We start from the raw sequence: 19686 nt of genomic DNA on the forward strand, positions 1-19686 counted from the left end.
ATATAGACTTGTACGTTTTTTTATTTTTTGTTACGCAGTGTAATGACTGTTTGCAGCGAGCCGGTTGCCACTTTCTCCCCCATGGTGACTGCACTATGGCATTTCTTATTGGGAGTCCATGTTGGACTTGTGTTTCATGTTTGGTCCTCTAGTGTGGTATGGTGGAACCCAATGTTGGGGCAGTTTGTTGGGAATGCTTGCTCGGCCCTTACACCCCCTGCTCTCCTGTAGATTCGAACACACCATTGTATTGGTAGCACCACACCTCAGATTTCCATATGACAACACGTAACAAGTACAACTATTGCACATGGAATGTAAGGGGCATGGGGTCGATACACAAGAGGCATCGTATTCTGGCGCCGCTCAATAGGAAATGGATAGATGTAGCTTTCCTACAGGAAACACATCTGAGCCACGACGAGGCGTCAAAATTACAGAAGAAGTGGTGGGGCCAACTGTTCTCCACAACGTATTCGGCCTTTGCTCGAGGGGTGGTCGTGTGGGTGCGTAACACTGTCCCTTTTAAGTTGTTGGAGCAGAGAATAGACATACATAGCCGATATGTCCTACTTCACTGTACACTGGATGGGGAGCACATTGTCGTAGGAAGTTTATATGCCCTGAACACGGAGCAGGATAGATATCTTAAGATGCTTAGCACGGCATTAACGGAGTGGTCTGACCACTGATGGGTACTAGGGGAGACTTCAATGCGCTGTTAGGTATAGGACTAGACAGATCGTACCCCCCACTGCACGCAACTGAAAGTCGGAAACAGGCAGATGCACTTACAGGATGGTCTAGGGGCTGCATGATACCCGGGGGGTGAAAAACCCAGGACATAGAGAGTATACCTTTTATTCCCCACCGCATCGGCTGCATACTAGAATAGACAGGCTTTTCTGTTTGGAGGTGCTGTTTACCTCTGTTGTCAGCGTATTACACTTGGGCAAAACACTGTCAGATCATAACCCGGTTGAGTTATCGTTACAGTGGGGTATAGTCCCGACCCTTATACCGACCTGGAGATTGCAACCCCCATCTATTGGAGGACGAGGTCTTTCGCAACTCGCTCTCAGAGGCGGTTGTTCATTATTTTTCAGAGAACTCCAGCTCAGCTAGCTCACGCCAACTTGAGTGGGACGCCTTTAAAACGGTTATAGGCGGCATGGCCATCGGAGCGAAATCAGGAGTCAAGCACACCCTTGTGGAAAGGTTAAGGGAAGTTGAGGGCAGGCTCCACGCATTGGAAGGGGAGGCGGCGGGAACGAATGAACAACTTACGCAGCTGCAAGAAGCAAATATACAGTATGCAGAACTTGGAGGAATTGCACGTAATAGACTTTAAACTCTACACGCAGAAACAACACGCACCTGCAGACAAGGCGGGCCCGCTCCTGGCTAAATTGGTTAAGAATGCTCCCACACCGTCCCCTATATTAGAGATTAGTGATAATGAGGGTGGTATTGTTCACACACAGCTAGAAATTAACACGGCGTTTAGAGTGTATTACGAATATTTATACAGGCAACCGACGAGTCACCCTGGCAATGACTTCCCATCCTTCTTTGACAGAATACAACTGCCACAGCTCACACAGCAGCAGCGCAAAGACCTAGAGGGACCGGTGACGGGGCCAGAAATTAGACTAGCGATCAGGGCTCTTCCGCGCTGCAAAACCCCAGGCAATGACGGCTTACCCGTTGAATTTTATGCAGAATACATTGATTTGTTGGTGCCACATTTACAATGTTTATATCTGGAGTCGATTGAGTCGGGTGTGCTTCCTCTCACTACGCTACAGGCGACCGTGGTCTCACTACTGAAGCCTGGACGAGACGGGACTGATATGTCTGGGTACAGACCTTTATCCTTACTTAACTCAGATTGTTAGATCCTGAGTAAAGTATTGGCTAATAGACTCTGTCAGTTTGTTCCAACATTGGTACATTCAGATCAGTGCGGATTTGTACCTGGGAGAAGCACAGAGCTGAATATTAGACAATTACATCAGGTTATGGCGGGTACGGCTGGCACGGGAACAGCAGAAGGGTGCATATCACTAGACTTAAAACAGGCGTTCGATTCGTTACACTGGGACTACATGTTTTATGCCCTCACCAGGTTTGGTATACCTGACGAGTATATTGCATGGGTGCGGTTATTTTATACAAGGGTGCCCGTGGTCCCCTTTGCTCGTTATATTGGTGCTGGAGCCCCTTTTGTGTAGGCTCCGCTCCTTGTCTGAGCGTGGGGGAATAATCAGAGGTCCAATGACGCATATAGTCTCTGCATATGCGGATGATATTATATTGTGCGTCAAAGACAGATATGGATCTTGAACCCCTGCCTGCGGTTTTCGACTCATTCCAGGAGTTGTCTGGCCTCACAATTAATGCTGCTAAGTCCTGTGCTTATTTTTTTGACGGCCCTGCACGCACCGGATGATTGCGTTTGTCATCTAGGAATACAGATTTATCGCACTGCGACGGATTTGCTGGATGGTAATCTGTCTAGAGGGATCGCTGCAATTAGGGCACAGGTGAAGTTTTGGACCTTGCTTCCCCTGTCGGTGGCCGGGAGAATTGCCAGTACTAAGATGGTGGTATTGCAGAAACTGCTTTACTACTTCACCAACCTCCCGGTTCTGATATCTGGGGGGGGGTTAGAATGTTGGACTCACTACTGTCAGAGTTGATCTGGGGCACAGGGAGAAGACGGCTTGGCTTGGCGAAATTACAACTTAATACAGGACGAAGTGGCATGGGGGTGCCTGATTTAAGAGTGTACTGTTACGCCAGCCAGCTGCAGTGTCCTCCCCACACCACATTCGTATTGGCTGGGGGGCTGTAACCTGCAAGAGGTGGGAATGTCGACTCGGGATAGGGACCCGGGTGATATTCCCAGACTCCTTCTACCAAAAGCCAAGATCCCACCAGCATCACCGCACTTATACTTAAGATGCTCCGAAAATTCCTTCCTCTGCTTTCGCAGGTACATAGGAAAGTTACGGTGCAGGCATTAATTGGGTCTCGCCTTGACTATGCCAACGTCCTGTACCTCGGATTGCCAGAGTATCTTCTCCAACGCATGCAAGTAGTCCAAAACTCGGCTGCATAGCCGTCTTTGGCCTCCAGCGGAGAGCCAGATCCTCTGATCTCTTGAAGACACTTCACTGGCTTCCTATTCGGAAATGAATTGTTTTTAAGGCGCTTACTCTTGCCTTTAAGGCTCTCCATGATATCGGTGCTAAATACATCCTAAGACAGTTGGCTTTTTACCAACCATCTAGATCTCTGAGGTCAGCGTCCCTGGCCTTGGCCTCGGTCCCCGTTATTAGGAGAGCGCGGATAGGAGGCCGGTCTTTTAGACGCCTGGCGCCCCTACTATGGAACACCTTGCCGGTGTCTCTGAGAAAGAACGTCAATCTGTTAGCTTTCAGGAAGGATTTAAAATCATGGCTGTTTGTCCAGTAGTGCTCATCTCCCATTTGCCTGTTTTCTTGTCCGTGTTAGGTCTGAAGCGCCGGGACACTCCTCGGAGTAGCTGAGCGCTATACAAAACCCCCCCTAACATAACAACTTATTACGGATAGCGTTGCTGTACTGGAGATGGGCATTGCGATATACCAAACGCATGCTCCTACTATTCCGCTGCTGGGGATCCCTTTACAGACAGGGGTGGTGTCTGCCCGTGCACTGGGGGCATGGTCCAATGCAGGGATAACTACCGTAGGAGCGTTCTTCTAAGAGGGGGTACTGACATCACACAAAGCCTTTGTGCGTGAACATGGAACAACGGACACCTTGTTTCTTCTACATGCAGGTATCTCAAGACACATGACACACGTGGACTCAGGAAGGTACATAACCCATCACGAACTACCTCGTCACAATGCAATACTTAATGGGACACGGGGCACACTTGACTAGGTGGCTGACACGGGGGATCCGCGCGGGTGCGGAGACATCGTGCAGGCGCTACGGGCCAAGTGGGAAAGAGATGTGGGTCTGGGTTTTACAGATAAGGAATGGGATCCTATAGCGGGATAACCCTGGAAAGTGTTGCGCAACTCTAAATTCAAATTTATCCAGTTAATGCTATTCCACAGAGCATACCTCACCCCGCATAGGCTTAGCATTATGTTCCCGGAGGTGGAAGACACCTGTCCTCATTGCCACGCATCAAACTGAATATGCTACTTACCAGTATGCATCTGTTCTTGGCATGTAGGGCTGCTAACATTCATATCTTAGCATTAGATCGCCGCCTAGTGTTGGGTCCGGATGATCGCACATTTTTGTCCTGGAAGAGTCTTCGAAGTATCCTGAGATAGGTGGCTCCTCCCCTGGACTACAGTGCGCATGGGCATCGGCTCCATCCCCAGATTGTTTTTCGCCATTGTGGCAGAAGATGGAGTGAAAAGTGTAAAGGATGTCCATGCTAATGAATAAATACAATAGTATATCTGCAGCTGCGACAGGCACCGGGGAGGAGGGCGGGCGATATGAATGTTAGCAGCCCTACATGCCAAGAACAGATGCATACTGGTAAGTAGCATATTCAGTTCGAGGCATGTGGGCTGCTAAATTCATATCTTAGCATAGAATACATAGCAGTCCCTCCATCAGCAGCGGTTGCCCGTGCCAGCTGCAGAAACCTGAAAAAGTGTTTTGAGAACAGCCTGTCCTACAGCAGCTTGCTGCTTGGAATGCACATCAACACAGTAGTGTTTTGTAAAGGTATGTGGTGTAACCCACGTGGCTGCTCTGCAAATATCCTCTAAAGGAATGTTCCCTAGGAAAGCCATGGATGCCCCCATTTTGCGTGTGGAGTGCGCCCTTGGGGGTATTGTTAAAGTGCGCTTGGCCTTTTGATAACATATCTGGATGCACTTAACAATCCATCTGGCTATTCCTGCTTTGGAAATAGGGTTGCCTTTGTGTTGTGGTGCGACGGCAACAAAAAGTTGTTTTGTTTTTCTAAAGGGTTGTGTCCTGTCTATGTAGTACATCAACGCCCTCCGTACATCTAAGGTATGGAGCATTCTTTCCGCCACCGTTTGTGGGTTTTGAAAGAATGCCGGTAAGTCAATAGTTTGGTTGAGATGAAACTGTGACACCACCTTCGGAAGGAATTTGGGGGTAGTGCGTAGCACTACCCTATTTGGATGAATTTGAATGAATGGCTCTTGGATTGTGAGCGCTTGCAGCTCACTAACACGCCTCAGAGACGTAATAGCTATTAGGAAAGCTACTTTCCACGTAAGGAACTGGAGTTCACACGAGTGCAGTGGCTCAAATGGTGGTCCCATCAGTCTGGTGAGAACGACATTGAGGTTCCACACCGGAGCTGGCGGTGTTCTTGGGGGAATGACTCGTTTCAGACCTTCAAGGAAAGCTTTAATGGCAGGCACTCTGAAGACAGAGAGATGCTGCCTGTTTTGAAGATAAGCCGCTATGGCGGATAGATGTATCCGAATGGAAGTGTACGCTAGATTGCACTTGTAAAGATGCAACAGATAGCAAATGATGTTAGGGATAGATGCATCTAGCGGGTTGATGTCATTGGCTGTACAGTAAATGACAAAACGCTTCCATTTTGCAGCATAGCATGCCCTGGTAGTTGGCTTCCTTGCCTCCTTGATGATGTTCATGCATTCCGGAGGTAGGTTAAGGTATCCAAACTCTAGGACTTCAGGAGCCAGATCGCCAGGTTGAGCTGTTGCGGATCTGGATGCTGAATTTCTCCATGGTTCTGCGTCAAAAGACTGGGCGTGAGGCGCAGTCTTCGATGCGGTACCACTGAGAGTTCGAGGAACGTGGTGTACCAAGCCAGGCGCGCCCACGTTGGAGCAACTAGGATGAGAGTCATCGCGTGCTGCCTTAGCTTTCTTGCGACCAGCGGTATTAGAGGGGCTGGCGGAAAAGCGTACGCAAATTTGCCTGACCAGTTCATCCATATCGCATTCCCCTGCGACTGTGGGTGAGGGAACCTGGCGGCAAAGTGTTGGCATTTTGCGTTTTCTTTTGTGGCAAACAGGTCTATCTCCGGATGACCCCACAGCTGGAAGTACAGGTGGAGGACAGATGGGTGTATCTCCCACTCGTGCATTTGATGGCTGTACCTGCTGAGCAGATCCGCCATCTGATTGTCCTTTCCCGGGAGGTGTTCTGCCATGAGGAAAATGTTCCTCTGAATGGCCCACTTCCACATGCTCTGAGCCAGATGAGACAGCTGTGGCGAGTGGGTGCCTCCCTGCTTTTGAATGTAGTACATCGCAGTCATGTTGTCCGTCCGGACTAACACTACCTTGTTGCACAGATGTACAATGAAGGACTTGATCGCCATGAAGATTGCCATCAGTTCCAGATAGTTGATGTGCATCTTCTGTTGCTGCGTCGTCCATAGTCCCTGCACTGTGTAAGTGAGCAGATGAGCTCCCCATCCCTGGAGAGATGCGTCCGTTGTCAGGATAATCTGCGGCACTGGCTCCTGGAACAGTCGGCCCTTGCAAAGGTTGTGTGGAGTCCACCAATGCAGAGAGTCGTATGCCCGACTGGTAACCAACACTAGGTCTGTCAATTGCCCCTGAGCCTGTGTCCACTGATTCGCTAAGCACTCCTGGAGCGGGCGCATATGTAACCGTGCGTGAGGGACTATGAAGATGCAGGAGGCCATCATGCCTATCAACTGCATGAACACTCTCGCTGGAAGCGAGTGTTGTGGTCTGAACTTCTGGATTAGAGACTGCATGCTGTCTATCCTGACTTGGTTTGGCTGAGCCATGGCCGTCAGGGTATTGATCGTCGCACCTAGGAACTGCCTGACATGTGCTGGCTGTAGATGCGACTTTGGGTAGTTCAGCGAGAATCCTAAATTGTGAAGGAGGTGAATGGTAGTCGACATGTCCGCGGCGCACTGTTGTTCCGACTTGGCTTAAACGAGCCAGTCGTCTAGGTAGGGGTAGACATGGATGTTCTGCCTCCTGAGGTGCGCTGCTACTGTCGCCAGACACTTGGTAAACACCCTTGGGGCTGTGGTGACTCCGAAGGGTAGGACCTTGAACTGGTAATGCTTGCCTTGAATAGTGAACCTGAGGTATTTCCTGTGGGATGGGTGTAGTGGAATGTGGAAATAAGCATCCTTGAGATCTAAGGTTGCTAAGAAGTCCCCTTGGTTTAGCAAGGGAAGAATCTGTTGCAGTGTAAGCATATGGAAGTGTTCTGATAGTATGTACAGGTTGAGGGGACGTAGATCTAGAATGGGTCTGAGAGATCCGTCCTTCTTTGGAATAAGGAAGTACAGGGAATATACCCCTGTGCCTTCCTCTCCCACCGGCAAAAGCTCGATTGCGCCTTTTTGCAGCATCACCACTACTTCCTGCTGCAATAAGTGCAAGTGCTCTGCGGACATAGGCCTTTGCCTTGGCGGGATGTTGGGTGGAGTGGATTTCAACTCTAGGCAATAACCATACTGGACTACTTGTCGCACCCACCTGTCTGTGGTGATGTTTCTCCAGACGGGCAGGAACTGCTGCAGTCTCCCCCCGACAGGTGTTAAGTGGTCGGGGGGCAGCGACAGAGAGTCACTGTTTGCTTGGGGTAGAGGAGCGGGAGCTGTTGTTTCCTCTGCCGCGACCTCTGTTGCTGTTATTTCTGTAACCTCCCTTGTTCTGTTTTGTGAACGAGGATTGTGCTCCACCTCTTGAGAACTGAGATTGTTGACCCATCTGTCCTCTGGTGACTCCACGTGCACCTGAGCGACGAAAATTGCTGCCACGAAACTGTTGGGACTGTAGGGCCCCCATGGACTTAGCAGTTTGTGTCTTTTTTTATTTTTTCTAGGGTGGTGTCAACATCTGGACCAAACAGACTATCAGGATTGACTGGCTGATTAAGAATGGTTGTCTGAATATCTGGTTTAAACCCCGAGATGCGGAGCCACGCCTGTCGTCTCAGCATAACGCTAGTGTTGATAGCTCTAGCAGCTGTGTCTGCGGCGTCAAGTGCACACTTGATGGCTGCGTTTGAGATTAGCTTCCCTTCCTCAATAAGCAGTTTGGTGGCTTCTTGGAACTGTGGAGGCAGGTGTTGTATAATCTGGTCTAGGGTGTCGTAATGCGCCCTATCGTAACGTGCTAAGAGTGCTTGTGTATTGGCAATGCGCCAAAAGTTTGCGGCCTGTGCAGCTACTCTTGCCTCCTGCCTCTAGCACTTTGGACTCCTTATCCGGGGGAGGAGCTTCACCCGTCGTCTGGGAGTTGGCACGTTTCCTGGCATTGGCGACCACAAGAGAGTCCAGTGGCAACTGTCCCCGAATGTATGCGGGGTCTGCAGGTGCAGGTCTGTACTTCTTTTCAATACGTGGATTGACCACTCGTGCTCTGGTAGGCTCCTTAAATATGTCCCCAGCATGCTTGAGGACTCCTTTAAGCATAGGCAGCGTCTTTACTGTCCTTTCAGAGACTGAAAATGTGTCGAAAAGGAAGTCTTCCTCTACCGGGTCAGCATGCATGTCCACATCATGATTGGCTGCCGCCCTCTCAATTAGTGCATGAAAACCTGCTGAATCCTCTGTTGGGGATGCACGTGCATTAAAAAGCTGCGGGTCATGCCCCACACTTTGGGTGCCCTGGTCACCAGCATCATCATATGAATCCGGTTGTGCATCTGGTTCATTGATAGGGAAATTGTATTGCTCGTCCTCATCATACCCCTCACCCGCAGAGTGTTCCGGTGAGGGAGTAGGGCTCCGTCTCGGAGGAGGCTGGATTGGTTCCATGAGGCCTGAAGCGTCAAGGGGCACCCTTTTCTTCTTCAGTGGGATGACATATGAGTCCACTGACTCTGAAGTGATTTTTCTCTTATAGAGGGTCAATTTGCCTGTGTCAGCGTCGATGAAATGCTCTGAATCATCCTCTGATTCGAGTACCCGACGTGGAAGTGGGCCAGCCGTTGAAGAAACCGTCTTCTTTGGTGCCGATTTGGTGGAAAAGGCTTTCGGCGCCTCCTTCGGCGGCAAAATAAAGAGAAGTTTGCCAGAAGGCTTTGCTGGATTGTCCTTTTGCGCCTGCGGCGATGATATCGGAGCCGACGCAGCAGAGGCCTTCTCCCTGATTCTCTGTAGTGATTCGGCGATGGGGGACGTCTCACTCACAGTGGGTTTTGGCGCCGACGAGGATGTTTTGACCTTTCCCTCGGATCCGACGTCTTTGTGGGCCTTGTGCGCTTTGGACGCGGATCCCGCTGTCACCGACCCCGATTCCTGGGACCGGTGCGCAGACGTGCCAGTCTTCGATCCGTGCGCCTGCGTAGCCTCCGTGGAGCCGGCTTTGGCGTGCTTGGACGGCGGCGCAGCTGTTGACCCGTGCCGACCATTTTTATTAGAGGACCCCTCCTCTGGCGTCGATTTCGATTTTGCAGCAGCGGAATCGACGGACTTCTTCGACTTCTGCGGACCGGAGGTCGACGGAGTCGATGGAGTAGCGGGTACAGTCGTTTTCGCCGGTACGGCAGCCATCTTAGGGACACTCGAGTCCTTAAGTTTCGGTTTCGTTTTCGGGTCGGCCATCTTAGATGTAGTCGATCCCGATGGTTTTGGTTTCGATACAGTCTGCTCAGCAAGTAAGTCCGTGGCCGGGCCAGAAGGCGGGGCTGTGGCTTGCGGCACTGGGTCTTGGGTAAGGCCTACAGGCGATCCCGTGACCCGGTCGGTATCCTCGGAACCTTCGGGGCAGAGCTCGTCCCCTGAGCTATCTGCCGCGGCCCCATAAATCTCTTCGTCGTCTCCTACCTCGTCGACGTATTCAAGGCCTTGACCCACGACTCCGTCGTCGTCTACCGGATCCGCCTCGACCTCCGTCTCGGGTGGGGAGATTTGAAGATGATGACCCTGGTCCTCTTCTTCTTGGTCGCCGAAGATGTTTTCCGGATCCGGGGCCGCTTGTCTAGCTTCCATGCGCACCGCGCGCCGAAGCTTGAGAGTCTTCTTCGACCGGAACTGTGCACAGGCCTTGCACTTGCCGTCGTCGTGGTCAGGCGAAAGGCATTTGTTACAGACGGGGTGTAGATCGATGTGTGGGTACTTGGACCCACAGAGCGGGCAGTACTTAAACGGGCTCCGCTCCATGTTAGAAAAGTTTTGCAGTCGTGTCGCGATGAGAAGGCCTCAAAGTCCGAAGAGCGAAAGCAAACTCCGCTTATTCCGGCTCCAAGAGACGGAAGACTCGAGACCGTGCGCAGACAATACCGACGCAAAAAAGCGAGGCCTTTTGGCCGCTAAAAGTTAGTTTTTCTCGGTTTCGACAGAAAGACGTCGAGACCACATCCGAACCCAATGGCGGAAAAAAACAATCTGGGGATGGAGCCGATGCCCATGCGCACTGTAGTCCAGGGGAGGAGCCACCTATCTCAGGATACTTCGAAGACTCTTCCAGGACAACAATGTGCGATCATCCGGACCCAACACTAGGCGGCGATCTAATGCTAAGATATGAATTTAGCAGCCCACATGCCTCGAACGTGGGCTTACTGCATATGGTGTGGGACTGTGAGATTAAGACATTACTGGGTGTCAGTATGTCAGATTTTAACGGCAGTCGTCCCGGCACGCAATAATGACACAATAGAGTATTGTATACTGGGTTTGGGGCCACGTGGGAAGAAAGGCAAACCATCTCATAGATTTGCTAACCTTGCACCATTATTGGTAAAAATGAACATTACTATGAAATGGAAGGCCTATAGAGCTCCATCACTACAGGAGTGGCATGCAGAAGTGATTAGATGGGGGGGAGCGGAGGGAGCAGAGTTGCAAAGGGAAGAATATTGTGGTTTGCGAAGGGCGCTGATCTCCTTGGAGTGGATTATGTTAATGGAGGTATTCACTGCAATAGTAATACTGGCATACTGAACGCAAAAGTGCCTGCCCCCCTACATATACACCCCTCCGCCCCAGGAGTCAGGTGCAACTATATGAAGTTATGTTGAGACTAGTCTTCCATCTCAGACAGTGAGATGGGGAGAGGTGTACATACAGTGGTAACATGCAAGCGGGGATAAGGACACGCATGTGCATGTGTTATTAGCCAGTAGGACCGAGTTGCGGAGGGCAGGGTGGGGGTTTTTGTTAAGAATAATTAAGAACGGAAATGGTATATTTGCAACAGTAGTTGATATAATTTGGATGAGATCTGCACAGACTAAGATAATTGTACAACATGCAATATGCTTTGACAACCTGTTTTGTTTGAACAATGATAAATGTTTACTTTTGAAATATGTGAGAATTTATAGGTTTGTTTTGACAACCTGTTGTGTAACTGATGTCATGACGGGAGCAAAGAACTGTACAGAATAATGACTGATAAGTAATCTGCAGTGTATGTATGATTTTTTGCACAAACTCAATAAAAATATGTTAAAAAATATGTAGATACAAGAATGTGAAATGTTGGTGTTAGGACACTGGTCATAAGAGGGGAGAACTGATGGAGCGCATATAGCACTCTAATTGTAAGGGTGCATCATATTCATGATTTAAACGTGCCTGCACATGTTTTAGTATCACCATGTATTGTGTTTTAAATGCATTTACTCTACATGTTAACCAAGAAATGTAATGTGTTGTTTACAAGGAATTTGCATATACTAGAAGTCACCATTATTTCATATCTACAGGTGTAGGGAAACCTATATTCATATAATCATATGTTAAAGTTTCCTGCAGTCTAGGCCTCGAGCTGCAGGGCGTTTACAGTTTCGCTTCTTCAGCTAAGCATTTATTAATTAAATGTATCTTTGTTCGTGCTAGAACAGTATGTTTTTATCCCATTGAAGGTAGAAGGAATGCATCCTCATTATTTTAGTTTAAGGAGATAACTGGAATGTCTTTGAACAGTCTGAGAAGCGAGCAGGGAGGATTTAGTCTCTGCCTGGCCTATCTACACTTCAGGGTCAAAGAAGCGAAGAAAATTTCAATGTAGAAATCATGGGAAACTACCAGTGTATTAAAGAAGTGAAATGATGGGTCACATGATACATAGAGGAGGGCGCTGAATGTATCTTTTTTGTATTGTGAGCAGGACAGAATCGCAGACTTCTAGTTTTTCGGAGAAGAGAGCACCTTGAGAACGAGCTCAATAGCTTTAAGCTATTAAGTCTACTAGCAATCCTGTTTAAACCACTAACACAGGAGACAGGGCTAACAGACAATAAGACAAGCTAAAAGATTTTGGACCCCTAAACAGGGAAGAATACTGAGGAATGTGCCTCCTAACACACAACAGTTAGAGAGTGCAGATGCAAACTTTTTCACTAAACATTTGGCCAACAGAATGGCAAAGCTGATGCCACAGATACCTCACTGATGTTGACCAAGTGAGTTTCGTTAAAGACAAACAAGGGTGTGATCACCTTAGAAGGATAGCATACTTTAGCGGGTAAAGTCAGCTGAAAATAGATGCTCCCTTCGGATCAGTTTAGATGTTGAAAAGGCATTTGATCAAGTGGAAATGACATGAAGCTGTACTGAGAGTAATTGGACTAGGGCCCAAGATGACTGGATAAACAATGGGTGTCTACAAAGCCCCAAAGGCCAAGATTCAGGTAAATTACCTATATTAGTGTTAGCCTTCCCTTCCTGTTCACCCTGGAGGTGGAGCTGCTAACAATTATAATACATAACCATACCAATGCTGCTGGGATACCATTTGTTGGAGATCTATTCCAAGGTGCTGCAGTTATTGGACACATTTGAAAGGGTCTATGGATTAAAAGTCCATATTAATAAAATCAGAGATGCTTAACTAATCACTATTGCAAGATAAGATGTGAGGACAAGTGAATGATGTCAATTCAGATGGGCAAGGTCGTCCATTAGACACATTTAATGAGAAGGCTAGAGGCTTGGTATGGAGCTAACTGGCCAGAACTTAGTAAACAGATAAAAAGCCACCTAAGCAGATGGAAATATGTATCCCAGGTCAATGGTGTATTAAGGTCATTCAAAATTAACAATTTCGTTTTGCTCCACCTCTAACTCTTTCAGACTGTTTGGTTAAAATTCCAGAATGAAATTGAAAGTACTAAAAACAGAGCTTACTGCATTCATCTAGGAGGCACACCTAGAGTTAATGCAAAAGTATTAAAAGTATCAAGAGATTATAGAGCGGCCCTTTCCCAAACAACCCCAACAATCCCAATGGATCAATAGTTGTGGGAAGATAAATATATCGGACTTGGCATGGCAGGAAATATCACCATGTTCCCAGAACACTGTACTGAAAGTGAGGATAGAGTGACAAGGGGAGAAAGGAGGACAAACTACCACTCCCAAACACACTGGTACATTAAATAAACACATTTCCAGCTCTCCAGGGGGAAGCTTCAAACAATGGAGGGAGAATGCAGGGGAGCATCTGATCAATCCGGCCATATGGATGCAAAACATTTGAGGTTTGCAATAAAGACTGGAGTGAAAGAAACAAACAGGTTACAATGCACATAACTAAGACATTGGATCCTACATCCCCACAATAGAGCAACGGCGACAAAAGAGCTGACGGATATGCAAAGATTTGCTAGAATGCACTTGGGCTCCAGGGGAATGATTTCAGGCAAAATCTTTTAAGCAACAGAAAGAGCACTGTGAAGTGAGGATATAAAAAAAAGTGGGATCAGAATCTTAATAGAGGGATCTCAGAGAAAATTGGGATTGATGCGGTGAGATTTCCAAAAAACATAAAAGTACCTGGAGGGAGTGATAATTCTATGCATGCACCTATTTTGCTCCTTTTTATTTAGTTTTTGCCAATCCTGTTTACAAATTATCATGTAAAACTTTGTCAAACACATCAACACTCAGCCTCCATCTTATACACTCTTCTTTCGTTTTCCCTATGTCTTTTGAGTATATTTTTTGCATTTTTCAGAACTAACATCACAAAGCTAACTACCCTAATGTCTTTGGTGATCACGCCTTCTCCTTTAGTCAACCGAATGTGAACAATTGCAGCTGTGAAACAGCTAAATTCAATATAAGATATGTATGTTACCAAAGGATGGCAATTTTTGGGAAATCTTCTCTTGGTGTGTTTGAGGTAAGGTGTCAGCTTTTCATTCACAAGAAGCTGCTATAGTTTGTGAAATCACTGAGCGATATATGGATGAGAGTTCCCTTCTTTTCCATTTTCCCTATCACCTGGCCCACCAGGTACTTAATCTGATTTAACTGACATACACATGCATTTCAGTTCCTGATGGGGATAGTCCTGTAATTCCACCCCAAGACCAGCCAGTATGATGCGACCAATGACTCCCTTGATGTGGCTTAAGATATCTGTCGAAGTTCCTAAGAATTGGACAGTCCCACCTCACACATATGCCACATGTATGAACACTTCAAGTCATCATTATGTTTGCAGTATCTATTGGGCCTTGACTCATATATGTGGTGTAACCTTTCAGGGGTTATTTACTGCTGGTAGATTATCTTCATGCTGATTCCCTATATTTTATGGGACTTTAGCAGAGCCTCTGGCTACCCCAAAAATTGGTGACCTTACTTTTGTTGTTGGGACTTTAGCAGAGCCTCTGGCTACCACAAAAATTGGTGACCTTACTTTTGTTGTTGTGGCATATCACTGGCATATCATCTCAATATTATTTAACCCTTTAATTATGGAATAATGAGCAAAACATTATGAAGCGCATTGTGTATAGTTCCCACAATGAGAAATGGCGTTTTTGTTTTTCAGTGGGAACCATGCCCTGTACAGACAGCCTGGTCTGCCCCCTTCCCTCCAGCCAGGCAGTGATGTACTTTGTGCACTTCACACCAACATAAACAAGTGTTGCTGTTATACGGCTGTCACTCCACTTTGGTGCTTCACCAGTGTTAAATGAGTTCTGGCCAATCAGAATCCTATTGCACATGCTGGCTCTGACCTCTCACAGAACTTACCCGTCAATATGGGAAGCTGGAACAGCAGAAGAGGATTTAGTGGGTGCGCCGTCATGAAGGTGCAAAGTATAGAGTAAAATAAAAAAAAAAGTGCACTTGTGCAGTTTCTTCATAAAATCCCAGCAGTACTTACAGTAAGCCACGACACCATTGCAACCACTGACTTGTTTAACAAGGAAACACAGCTATAGTTAAATACTAGACTGAACACAGTCAACACCAAGACATATATTATCACAGGCTGATTGCACCAGAAGGAAATCGAAGATCTACACACTTTACACAGCACTGAGGGGCAGAGTTGCTACCTTTCCCAGAGAAAAATACCAATCAGTTGTTTAAAGATTATACAAAGGTCGGGATACGATAATTACATTGCACTTTATATAAAATCCTCTGGATTTTCTTTTTTAAAAAAGCCTTTATCTCTTTACTTTTATTTTCAGTCCGGTATCTTTAAGGCAGCTCAAGAACACATTTTAAAGCATTTTTTCTTAGATTTACGGTTTAAAGTATGTACTGATAAGGGGGAAAATACCAGCTTTGGGTGGTTTTTCTCATTGTTGTACCAGCAAGGATATTAAAATACTGGTCATGTCGGTAAAAAAGTAGTCAGGGGCAACTCTACTGAGGGGTGTTGTTTCAGACTCAGAGTGGAATTAGATTTAGAATACAAACTCGCAAACTGTCAGTGGGACAGACAGTGTGTACTGGATCACTATCTACTGGCAATAAATACAAATAGGAATCATTTTGAGTTTCAAGAACGTTTGGCATCTGTATGGACCAATACCAGACGGTAAGAGGAAAGGTAATCTCTGGGGATCTATGCAACTGGCATTTCGGAATGCACCGCTGCAGATGGAAGCAGAACTGATCCTTGTTCCATAAATGAACTTTGAGGAAACTGAGAAGTTTGAGAACCAGATGCGACCTGGGACAGTTATGGGGAATATAAATATTGTATACATACTTAGTAACATTTGTTGCACTGAAAGTGACTAGTGGGTGGGTGCCATACGGCATACTTGAGCCATGATCATTTATTATAAATGTGAAACGTTTCTAGCAAAAAACAGTTGCAGTGTTTTCCCTACCTCGTCAGTATTGAGATTTAAAACTGTTACTAAAACAAATAAACATAAGTGATGTTAAGATCTTGTGAAATATTTGCATACCATTTGTATATTTGTTTTGTTTGAAGGGAATACATTGGTAAGGCACTGCAGAAGAGTTTACAACCAGAAATACCTAAGCTGAAGTGAATTGCATAGGTAAAGCTGCAAGGCTTCTGTTGAAATTGTTCATTACTCTAGTAAATCAATTGCATTTAAACTGTTGCCCCAATACACTTACAAAAAGCCTTTGAACCGGTTCAGTTCATTGTTTGGACTTTCACATTCTATTCTGCTACCAAATTTTTCAGGATCAACTTCAGAGTCCTGCATAAAGAAAAGAACGAACGTTTTACAAATCGTTATGTTTTCCACAAATATTTTCAAAGTAGGAAATTCATTTCACAAAATGTACAAACTTGATGCAAAGGATTACAGGTTTTATAACACAAATATAACTATATTCATGAACTGACTTAACTACTCTTCCACATCCTAAAAAGGCTAATGGCACGTCTCATTTGGAAGCATATCAAAAGTGGTATGTCAATAAAGGAAACTGCATTTTCCCAGCATCACATTGACAACTTGCATTACATGCATAATTAGATGCACTTGAGGAGCCCTTTCAAGCTAAGATTGCAACTCTCTGCTTCCCTATTAGCATCGAGAAATAAGAACAGATGATGTACGAAATGCTTAACAAATCAAGCATTCACCTCCAGTCACAGGTCTTGTATTAATCCATTGTTTTTTTGCTCACCAAGCTACCCAGTTCGGACTTAGTCATATGCAAATCAGTCTTGACTCTTCTCCCAATGGGAAGTCCCAACCAAACTGCCAGGCAAGTCCTCCCTGGACTAAAAACAACCATCCTAGCTTGAATCCTGGGGCAGAGTCAGCATGGGACCTTTATCTGGGCTTACCCTTCCTACTTAGGGTGACAAAAACCCAGATATGTGACTGGGAGTGAATGTTTGCATTATTGAGCATTCCGTCGATCATTTGTTCTTTTTGCTTTTGTCGCCCTAAGTCGGAAGGGTATTCCCAGATGTGGGTCCCATGCTCAGTGTGCCATTTTATTCCAGCTAGCCTGACTGATGACGGGGTGATACCCGGAAACCAGTACCAGGATTCTATTTCCAGCTTAACGTACAATAGGACAAGAAGGACAAGTGGAGAACAAACAAAAAGGGCTTTTAGGCTAAAGCTTACCGTTCTGTTAAATGCACAGTTTCAATTATAAAACAGAATACTGGCACCTTTACACTTTTTTTGGACATATAGGTTTTTTGCATATGTATAAGGTGCACACATTTGTCGACGGCGTTTCGATCCGTTTAACCCAATACACGGATCATCATCAGGACATGTAATAAAAGCCTAATAATGAGGAGCCTCGATTGCCAATTGGAAGCCAAGAGGTTCCAAGGCTTCGGGAGGGTGGAGGGAGCATCGGTAAAAATCCAGTAAAGGGGTGGTCGATAGGTTGAGTCCGGGGGAGAGCGTTAAGGCAGCCTCGATGCAGCCGTTAGTTAGATCGCTCTGATTAACCAGTCGGTACAATGACCAGGATTCGGTTGTAATGAGCTGCTCTGTCGCCGGGGACTTCAACCTACTTCCAGTTTGTGATGGAAATCATTATGAAACCCATCGGTGATTCAGGAAAGCTATATATTTTTGAAAAATAAACAAAATTACAAATTCATTTAGTGGTCATATGTGAAGAACCCTCAAGGTGTTTCCAAATAAACCAACTGTTGAAATAAAGAAATATTAAAAAGGAGAAGAAAAACACAGCCATTTGTGAAAATGTTTTCAACTTTAACATTTTCGTCACAGTGCTCGTATTTACAAAAGCAATGTACTGTTACGCTCAGTAGACCTTTTTGGTTGCAGGGATTTATAGAGTTTGAAAGTTTGCAAGTTGTACAAGACCCGAGGCGCCCAGAGCCAACAACTGAGATGCACCATACAATGGTTTTTTATTGTGTACCGAGTATAGACCAACTCATACGGTGAAAATATAGAGTAAAAAACTGGGTATCAAGTCAACCTATGGATTTCTGAAATGGGCCCAAAATATGGCGTTTAGAAGCAGTGGTGATTTGTACATCTCTTAATTTGTGGGTACCTGCATGAGCACATGATTTAGAGGGTATTTTTCTAAATGTCTTCTTTCTTGCACACTGGCTTTCATTTGGAAGGCACAAATGTGGGTCTATGGTTTAATTGCTTCTCCTTGTATTATCCAGCACTGTGCCCAGTGCAAGTTCTCTTTTTTCCCCAATAACAAATTAAATAAAATCCAGTTGGTAATAACAAATATTATACTATTCTATGCTCCCAAACGACTTCCGGTAAAACTGGTACGTCACTTACCTACAAACCGGTACATTTTTGACAAATAGACACCTAGGTGAATCAAGCATGGGGTGATTTGTGTGGCTTTCACCTGGTTGTTCCACCCAGAATCCCTTACAGACATCAAACTTTGACTAACAAAAAACAAATACATTTTCCTCCCATTTCTGAGATGGAAATTTCTAGAATCTGCAGGGAGCCACAAACTTCCTACCACCCAGCATACCATCAAGTCTTCCGCTAAAAATTGTACATCACTTGTGTGGGTTGGCCAAGTGTCAGTGACAGAAAGCGGCCAATACATAACATGGATACATCACTTTTTGCCATTCAACACTGACCCTTTTCTTCTAATGTGAGTGCTTAGATTTTGGGCCCCATCTCAGGCAGCACCTAGCAAACCTGCATATTTTTCAAAACTAGACAACTATCGGAGTCCAGGGTGGTGGGCCTTTTAGTGGACATCAGATTATTTCTTACTCATAATGCTCTGTAAACTTCAAACGTTGCCTGAAATCACATATTTTGGTTACATTTCAAGTGGGGTAGTGCTGTGTGGTAGGAACTTTGTGGATTCCAGAAGTGTCCATCACAGAAATGTAAAGAACATCTGTGATTTCAGGCAAAGTATGAGGTTTGCAGGGCATTGCGGGCAAGAAAACCTTGAGGGAGTCACGCAATTTCAACCACCCTGTAACCTCCTGGTTGTCTAGTTTTCAAAAATGTCTGTGGTTGGCAGGTTTCCATTGCTGGCAGCCAAACACAGCCCCAAATCCCGCAGCTTTCTCTATTGCTGATCCCTCCACATAGCACAAGGCCTCTTAGCCCACTCACACAAGTGAGGTACCATTTTTATCGGGAGACTTGGGGGAATGCTGAGTGACAGAACACTTTTTGGCTCCCCACAGATTCCAGAGATTTTCCTCACAGAAATATAAGGAAAGTATGCATTTTTGATCAATGTTTGAGCTTTGCAGGGCATTGTCTGAAAGAAAATGGCGTGGGATGCAAGTCAAACACACCACCCTGGACTGCCCCAGATGTCTAGTTTTCACTGTGAGTCTGGTATGTTTTTCCAGGTGGCAGCCTGCCCAAGCCCCAAAAGTGCAGCCATTTACCATTGCAAGGGGGACCATATCAGGAGTTAACCACACTCTCCTGGCCCATATGGCAAAACAACACTGAAAAGAATCAAATGTCCTCTTGCTTACCATTGGGATGGGATTCTTAAGACCGTAG

At 46.1% G+C, this 19686-nt stretch overlaps 1 protein-coding gene across 1 annotated transcript in view; it reads right to left on the reverse strand.

Annotated features, from left to right (window-relative positions):
- ATP10D (ATPase phospholipid transporting 10D (putative)) overlaps positions 1–19686 on the reverse strand; it is a 745681-nt gene that overhangs the window by 380646 nt on the left and 345349 nt on the right. Inside the window, exon 5 of the mRNA XM_078678229.1 lies at positions 16325–16410. Within this exon, the coding sequence (XP_078534355.1) occupies positions 16325–16410 (86 nt within the window). The remainder of the gene's footprint in view (positions 1–16324; positions 16411–19686) is intronic.

The sequence above is a fragment of the Lissotriton helveticus genome, chromosome 2_2 (genome assembly GCF_964261635.1).
Source record: "Lissotriton helveticus chromosome 2_2, aLisHel1.1, whole genome shotgun sequence".
NCBI classification, from domain to species: Eukaryota; Metazoa; Chordata; class Amphibia; order Caudata; family Salamandridae; genus Lissotriton; species Lissotriton helveticus.